The sequence below is a fragment of the Rhagoletis zephyria genome, unplaced genomic scaffold (assembly GCF_001687245.7).
Source record: "Rhagoletis zephyria isolate East Lansing unplaced genomic scaffold, Rhagoletis_zephyria_1.1 Rzeph_scaffold_00940, whole genome shotgun sequence".
NCBI lineage: Eukaryota > Metazoa > Arthropoda > Insecta > Diptera > Tephritidae > Rhagoletis > Rhagoletis zephyria.
Window position 1 is genome coordinate 156,855 of NW_016158024.1, and position 9,319 is coordinate 166,173.

At 33.6% G+C, this 9,319-nt stretch overlaps 1 protein-coding gene across 2 annotated transcripts in view; it reads left to right on the forward strand.

The window, feature by feature from the left end:
• Positions 1 to 6,788, forward strand: part of LOC108362117 (uncharacterized) — a 160,456-nt gene extending 153,668 nt beyond the window's left edge. For both annotated transcript variants that reach the window (XM_017614981.1, XM_017614982.1), the window contains one exon: positions 6,342 to 6,788. In XM_017614981.1, coding sequence (XP_017470470.1) covers positions 6,342 to 6,446 — 105 coding nt within the window. In that variant the 3' untranslated portion in view covers positions 6,447 to 6,788. The remainder of the gene's footprint in view (positions 1 to 6,341) is intronic.
• The last annotated feature ends 2,531 nt before the right edge of the window (positions 6,789 to 9,319 follow it).

Genomic DNA, 9,319 nt, shown 5'->3' on the forward strand with positions numbered 1-9,319 from the left:
CGCTATTATAAAAATATGGTTCATTCTTTAACTAAAACCATATAAATCAAACGTTCAAACTTTATACGGGGCTTAAAAAAATTTTGGAATTTTTAATCTGAATCGCGTTGATTTTTAATATATATATTTTTTTTCTCTCATCTTTTGCGGGTTTTTTCATATAGCAGTTGCAGTTTATAAAAAATGGCGTCGTTTTTTTTTTTAATTCTTTGCACATTTTCTTCCATCTTATATGCTTATATGGAAATATAGAAAAGGCCGTCAGCAAAAAAATAATTACCAAAATATCAACAAAAATTTTAAAGGTCTATAAAACTGCATACCCAAAAATTTTCCAAAAGTTCAGATTCAAAAGTTCAAAATTTTAATGAACTTTTCTACGCTCTGTAAGCTTAGGGTGCACAGATCGAATCTCAGAAAAATCTTCAAGGAGTGCTACAGAACGAAACTGTGGCAACCATAAAAAGATGGATTAAAGCAGTAAAAAAATGGTTAAGAAAACTAAAATTGCCTCTTGGCAGTCATATTGCATATCCATAGAGAACTGTAGGGATTCCTTCCGTCAGCTAAGCAAAGTATTAGCCAAAGACAACACAAGCTCTAGCCTGTTTAAGGGAGAGGATGGTGCATGGACAGCGAAGGAGTCACTAGAAACCCTCATTAATACACACTTCCTGTCATACCGAAATATGGACACAATTGCGGAATCTCAAAAGAGTTACACGACTCAATCGTTGACAGAGAAAAAAGTTTAATTCGCTATAAATTCCACATAAATCCCCTGGCCCAGATGGTATCATACCGATAATGCTTCAGAAATTACAGCAGCTCCTCGGTATTCTGGCTGGAAAGGCTCTACAAAGCCAGTATCAGCTTAACATACATCCGAAAACCTGGTAAAGGGTCAAAGTTGCCTTCATTCACCAAACCGGGAAAAAAAATAATGAAAAAGCTAAAGACTTCAGACCAATAAGTCTAACATCTTTCCTGCTAAAGTTATTGCGCAGACTGTTAGACTTACACAGAAGGCATTTTCTGGGAAACTCCAAACTTTCCATAGCTCAACATGCACACATTAAGGGCAGATCGACTGAAACTGCCCTTCATGAAGTTGTGGGCACCATAGAAAAATCACTCCACTACAATCAGTATACGTTGGTGGCCTTCCTCGACATATTTAGGGGGGGGCCTTCAATAACATTACAATCGAATTGTGGTGAAGCCATCACTACATCATCTGCATATGCAACTACCTTCACTCCACCTTTGTTGAGGTCAAGTAGAATGTCGTTCAGTGCCACCACCCACAGTAGCGAAGACAGAACTCCTCTTGAGGAGTGCCTCTATTTTGTTTCTAAGCATTTGTTCGATCCATTCGCCTTTGTGTTCAGATATTCCCACCTTTACAACACCTCGGTGCCGTAGCTGTTGGAAGTAAGGAAACGACTCTACACTATCTATTCGGGGGTGCAGTACTAGCACGAATGAGGTATGACACACTAGGGAGTTTTTCCATCAAAAATCCTAGGGAGATCGCCAAATGCACCATTACCAGCCTAAATAGATTCATCGAAAAATCGAGATTGTTTGAAAGCAGAAAAAAAAACACGGATCCCAGAGAAAGCGTATCAAAATGGTGCTGTAAGCACTAATTGGGTTCTGGGCATGTGCTCAGGCGAAGCTTCTACCAACCAACCAAATAAGCTCCGTATAAAGTTTGAACGTTTAATTTATATGATTTTGCTTAAATTAAAAAAAAATAAAAATTGTATAGGTCAAAAACTTTTAGTAAATTCCTGCAATCGCAATGCAATGCTTCTATTAATTCCAAGTTGTATTATTTGCAAATTCGTTAGTAAAGTGTTTAACAAAAGTTTTGTGAATATACTAAAAAGCAAACTTAAAACAAAAACAGTTTTAAATAATTTTATATTGATTAAGACAACTAAATTTAAAACAAAACTAAATAATTGAACTATAAATTGTAAACTCAAACAAAAATTTTTAAATATCTAATATACATACAGTGGGGAGCAAAAATTAGTACATGGTGGCTTTTGAAGGTTTTTAAAGTTACATTTTTTCGCTTATATAAAAATATGGTTCATTCTTTAACTAAAACCATATAAATCAAACGTTCAAACTTTATACGGGGCTTAAAAAAATTTTGGAATTTTTAATCTGAATCGCGTTGATTTTTAATATATATATTTTTTTTTCTCTCATCTTTTGCGGANTTTGGAATTTTTAATCTGAATCGCGTTGATTTTTAATATATATATTTTTTCTCTCATCTTTTGCGGGTTTTTTCATATAGCAGTTGCAGTTTATAAAAAATGGCGTCGTTTTTTTTTTAATTCTTTGCACATTTTCTTCCATAAGAAAGTCATGCTTATATGGAAATATAGAAGAGGCCGTCAGCAAAAATATAATTACCAAAAATCAACAAAAATTTTAAAGGCNGTTTTTTTTTTAATTCTTTGCACATTTTCTTCCATCTTATATGCTTATATGGAAATATAGAAAAGGCCGTCAGCAAAAAAATAATTACCAAAAATCAACAAAAATTTTAAAGGTTATAAAACTGCATACCCAAAAATTTTCCAAAAGTTCAGATTAAAAGTTCAAAATTTTAATGAACTTTTCTACGCTCTGTAAGCTTAGGGTGCACAGATTGAATCTCAGAAAAATCTTCAAGGAGTGCTACAGAACGAAACTGTGGCAACCATAAAAAGATGGATTAAAGCAGTAAAAAAAATGGTTAAGAAAACTAAAATTGCCTCTTGGCAGTCATATTGCATATCCATAGAGNAGAACGAAACTGTGGCAACCATAAAAAGATGGATTAAAGCAGTAAAAAAATGGTTAAGAAAACTAAAATTGCCTCTTGGCAGTCATATTGCATATCCATAGACAACTGTAGGGATTCCTTCCGTCAGGCTAAGCAAAGTATTAGCCAAAGACAACACAAGCTCTAGCCTGTTTAAGGGAGAGGATGGTGCATGGACAGCGAAGGAGTCACTAGAAACCCTCATTAATACACACTTTCCTGGCTGCAATCTCAAAAGAGTTACACGACTCAATCGTTGACAGAGAAAAAATTTAATTCGCTATAACAAATTCTCCCCACATAAATCCCCTGGCCCAGATGGTATCCTACCGATAATGCTTCAGAAATTACAGCAGCCCTCGGTATTCTGGCTGGAAAGGCTCTACAAAGCCAGTATCAGCTTAACATACATTCCGAAAACCTGGTAAAGGGTCAAAGTTGCCTTCATACACAAACCGGGAAGAAAAAATAATGAAAAAGCTAAAGACTTCAGACCAATAAGTCTAACATCTTTCCTGCTAAAGTTATTGCAAAGACTGTTACACTTACACAGAAAGCATTTTCTGGGAAACTCCAAACTTTCCAAAGCTCAACATGCACACATTAAGGGCAGATCGACTGAAACTGCCCTTCATGAAGTTGTGGGCACCATGGAAAAATCACTCCACTACAATCAGTATACGTTGGTGGCCTTCCTCGACATATTTAGGGGGGGGCCTTCAATAACATTACAATCGAATTGTGGTGAAGCCATCACTACATCATCTGCATATGCAACTACCTTCACTCCACCTTTGTTGAGGTCAAGTAGAATGTCGTTCAGTGCCACCACCCACAGTAGTGAAGACAGAACTCCTCTTGAGGAGTGCCTCTATTTTGTTTCTAAGCATTTGTTCGATCCATTCGCCTATGTGTTCAGATATTCCCACCTTTACAACACCTCGGTGCCGTAGCTGTTGGAAGTAAGGAAACGACCCTACACTATCTTTTCGGGGGTCCAGTACTAGCACGAATGAGGTATGACACACTAGGGAGTTTTTCCATCAAAAATCCTAGGGAGATCGCCAAATGCACCATTGCCAGCCTAAATAGATTCATCGAAAAATCGAGATTGTTTGAAAGCAGAAAAAAAACACGGATCCCAGAGAAAGCGTATCAAAATGGTGCTGTAAGCACTAATTGGGTTCTGGGCATGTGCTCAGGCGAAGCTTCTACCAACCAACCAAATAAGCTCCGTATAAAGTTTGAACGTTTAATTTATATGATTTTGATTGAGGAATGAAGCATGTTTTTATAAAAAAATAATAAAAAAAATAACTTTAAAAACCCTGCAAATATTCGACAAAAATCACAATGTACATATTTTCGATCCCCACTGTATATACGGGTATGTACATAGGCCTGTTGCGATGTCCAGGAGAGGGTTTCCCTATGCCATTTCTATAAACCGGCTTGATTTTCAGCGAATCCTAGCAAATCCTCTAATGGAGTTTTCATTAAGTTGTGTAACCTCTCGAAGAAGTTATCCGCCAAAAATTTTTAATTTTCATTGAAAAAAAGGTCATGCTTGAAAAAAAGAAAATGTTAGATTTTTCGGATCCTGAGGCTTAATAAAGTATGTATCACAATTATACGCCAACCACAAATTTAAAAGTTCTGACTATTATTTTTATTATTTAATTTTAGTTATTTTTCATACATATATGTATCGTGTGTTCTTTGACCAAAAACCGTATAAATCCTTGTTAAAATTTTTTAGCGATGTAAAAAAATTATATATTATAAAATTTTGAAGAAAAGGTTATTGATATTTAATGGTAAACTTTAACCACGAACAACTTTTGGAGGACTGAATTTATAAAAAATCTTAAAATACTTATATTGCACAGTCTCGAATTTCCTTCAAAATTAACCGCTAGACCATTCCTTTCTGCCCAGCTTGCCAGAATTCAGTGCGAATTGTAGAGTCATTGACTGTCGAAATGATTCTCTACGACCAGAATGACAAAAACCGTCTGCATACGCAACAGCTTAGTGCATTTTTTCGAAGACCTAAGCAGGAATTCTTAGACCGGTTACACAGGGGACATCGATTCTCTGGGAGCCATTGATGTTTTTTGTGTACTCAACGCATTTTCAGGTCCAGAGAATGATAGTGGAATGTGCAGAATGGCGGGGAGTAACCTTGGCATCCGACTAACTTTGTTAAGGGCGCCTACCACGTCCAAAAAGGCTGCAGTCGCTTATTTCATATGGTAGAAGACTTATTCAACATTCCCACCAATTTCATACAAGAACTGTTCTACTTTTCGATAAGCATGTTGGGCCTCGTTGAAATTTTCGGAGGAAAATCTCAGACTCTCCATTATCTTGAAGAGAAATGAAAAGTTACTGCTGGGTCTAAAATTCTTTGCACTGCTATGGCCCGTATTCACCGCTTTAGGAATTAGGACCACTCTTACCTCTCTCACTAGGCTTCGGTATATATGTAGCTAAGGCGAAGAGCAGCCATGCAGATAGCTTTAGCCAGAGAGTTATTGTGGCCACTTCTAACACTGGCGGCGCCCCTAATTAACTAAGTGTAAGCTCCTATGCTATAAAAAGATATTTTAACCACAATTTTTAGTTGAAAGTTTAAGTATCTCTAATTGTTCTGCATTTTCATTTTGATAAAAAAAAAATCTTCAAGTTTCGTAATCAAAACGCTTTATAAAATTAAACTCATTTAAAACTGTTTTTGTATTTTATGCGGGTAGTATCTTTTTTTGCAAATTACAAAGCAAATTTACGCTTCCACGTTTTTAGTTTCCTTTTCATTTTATCATAAAGTCTTCATTTGAAATGTTTTCTTACAAAAGTAAATTCCAGATTTTTTTTTTTTATAAATTCCAAATTTTCCTACGAAGTGGATTCATTTAATCCACATAATTGCAATTACATATGTACTCACCTTTCAACCTTTCAAAAGTGTTTAACGACTCAATTTTGATTTTGAGTGACTCCCTAGTATGACTCTCTCACTTTTCTTACTCTTCTACTCTCTTGTATGCTATGCAAATACATGTATTCTTTCTCTTAAACATTCTTATATACGTATCCTAATGCTACTACATACACACCTATATACTACATATTCTAAAAATGTTAAATACTTATTCAAATACATATACCATTATTGTATTATGCTCTAAACATCTAAAAAAAAAAATTCCAAGACTACTACATACTCACTATTCTTAAGTACTCGTAGTTATGTTAATTAAAAAAGCTACACCAAAAAACCTATACTAAAACAAACAAACAAATTTACTAAATGAAAATTTTCAAAAATTCTTTTCTTCAAATCCATACCCACTCAATAATTACTGTTACGATTCGAACAAATTGAAACTGTGTCCGTTATGAAACAAATTTACTTTCCGATTTATTACTACTGTTTGCTGTTAAAAAAAAAAAAAAACGTTACCGTTACCGTTAAATCGTTCACACGTTGTACTCGTAACACATAAAGCCATCCATCCAAAGCCAAAGCGGTCGTCGTCCGAGCTGGATTGATCAGAGGGTCAAAATTCAGACACGCAAATTTAGCATCAAAGTTAGTCTCACCATAATTTAGTATCACATAAATTTTCTTCTTATACTTAATTAATTTCCAATTTTTTTACACACATGACGCTATCAAATTTTTAATTAATAAAATATATTCATGCTACTCCTCACGACTTTTATTATTATTGATATGCATTTAAGCGATTTTATGGCAAAATAATTAATATTTACTTTTACTAATCAAATATCTACTGCATAAGTAGCTTCACTAACCTATTTTAAACAAAAAATCCGCATTGGCTACAAAAACAAACGAAATTTCGTAGATTTGAATTTAGTTTTTGCTACTTAGTTGGCTTCTTATTGATTACGCATACCTTTTGTTTGACAACAGAAATTAGTTACGGAAATGCGGAAAAAATGTATATATCACAGCGAGCCTTAATGCTATTACCGCACAAAAAATAAACCACGCTAACCAACACATATTATATCAAAAAGGGACTATTTTATTTTTAATGAATTAAAAAGCCTGAAATTTAATTCGGCTAATCGAAGTAAAATTGTCCTTTAACGATTGTAATGTAAATATTTAGAGTAAATTAATGTTTATTACATGTATATGTATATACATATATAGTATAAAAATGTTTTTAACTAAATTTCTGGCATGGATTTTTTTCCTTTTGTGTAGAAAAAATGATAGTGAGCCCTAACCGCTAAAATAACGTAAGCGACATTTTTTTCAAAATTTTCTTTTTTGATGCAGAAATATTCCTAATCATATCTAGATGCGCTTCTGCATCAAAAAGAAAATTTTGAAAAAAAAATTTCGCTTATGTTATTTTGGCGGTTAGGACTCGATATAAACATTTGAAATCAGTAAAATCGAAACACGTCTCTGGGTGCTTTAAATTTGAATGTTTGAGAATTTTTTTCAGATTAGAAAACGATATGGAATTGGAACAGTTGGGTTTCTTCTTTGAAAAAGCAGAAAGTAGAGCGAGGAAAAAAAATCTTAAAATAAGTTTAACGAGTATTTAAACAGTTGTTGAAACGCTATGGAATTGAAACACAACATTTTTAATTTTAGTGAAGTGAAGTGAATGTGAAAGATGACTTTTTATGATTTAAAAAAGCATAAATTTTTAGGTAGAAAGATATGCTGGAACGACTTGGAATTGGAAGTATTTTCTTTTTGGTAACGGAAGCGGTAAGATATCATCTTATGTATTTTAAAATAGATGTGCCGAATAATGGGTAATGTAATGGGCTGAAACGATTTGGAATTGGAAAATTTTTTATAATATTTCCTTTGAAGCGTTTAGCGTTAGTTACGTAAAACCATAACAGGAAACAAAATTCAGGGAAAAAAAATTTTGGAATGACGTGAAATTGAAACCAAATGTATTCCATTTTAGTAAATGAAGCGTGAAGATATCACCTTATGATTTTTAAAATAGCTGCCCTTACAGTGGGTAATAAAAATGTAGAAACGATTTGGAATTGCAACAAATTTTTGTTTTTGTATTATTTTTTATATTCTCTTGCGTTAGTATTTTCGAAGTTGTTTGCACAAATTTCAGGGGCGGGCACGAAATGGTTTTGGAATACGTAAAGTTGCATGTTAGCAGACATGAATTTTATTTCACTAAATAGCAAATACAGGAGTGATTAAATTTTTAGAAACAATACATAATAATATAATAACAATATAATAATATCGGTTGTAGCGCTTGTGAGCGTTAATAATTACTTACTTGTTTGCATAAGTTCCATCACAGGAACGAAAGGGAATTAAACTGCGTAAGTTTGGACGATAGAAGTAGCAAACACAAATGTCATATCATTTTTGGGTAGAACAGAACCTGTTTGAAAATACTTAAGGTATTTTTTTTATCCAGCTTAAGGAATGTAGGTGCAATAGAATGGGTAACAAAAACACTGAAACGATTAGGAATTTAAAAAAGGGTTTTTTAATTAGCTTTCTAATACCTTTCAGAAGCGTAGTTATTCAGTTTTGAGTAGATTGAACGAACGAAGAAGTATTGAACCCCATTAGCAGGAATAACTAGGAATGTCTGAAAATAACGGTATGTGAATGGGCTTGTTCGAGTTGCAAGCACAACCGCAGTGTTGCGCGAATTATTAAAGTATCACGTTCTGTGTGAATTTCTAGCAATGAATTACCAGTTGGGTAGTTGCAACAATGTTGCCATTTTTCATCAGTACGGCAGTAATGCCGCTTTTATTACGTGCCTCGAACAGGCCCTATATAAGAAATGCAAGGCAAAATAATTTTTCACAAAAATTTGGGGGGGAACAAAATGAAAGTAAACAAAAAACACTGTTTGAAAAATATTGAATGATTTGGAATTGGAACGAATTTTTTAGCATTGTCATACATATATTTCAACTATCATTCAACCAAAAAATACTTTGAATATGTGTTAAATACAAGGCAAACTTCACAAAATAGTAGTTGTCGAGAGCTTTCTTTGCACACGAGAATCAATTGAAAAGCGGAACTAAATGGAATTGGAGCGTTTGGGACTCGACTCAAGCAATATATCTACTTATTCAAGTCTGCTTTTCGTTTGTATTCCTGTATTTTAATGGGTGAGAAACAACATGGAATCAGAATAAAAAATGCAATACAAAATTTAACTTTAATTATTTTTCATTTCATTATTTTTCATGTTTTCTAAGTTTGGGCATGTATCAGGTATGCGAAACGATTTGGGATCGATTTTTTTTCAACACGCACACACGTAAAAACAAGAAAAATGTGCAGGAGTAAGAAAAAAGGTGTTGTTATAGACACGTGGAACAGTTTGGAATCGAATCCAACAAATTTGTTATAAAATCAGCTTCACATTCTTTTTTTTTTATTTTTAATGAGATAAAAAAAGATATAAGATTAAAATATTTTCCTAAATT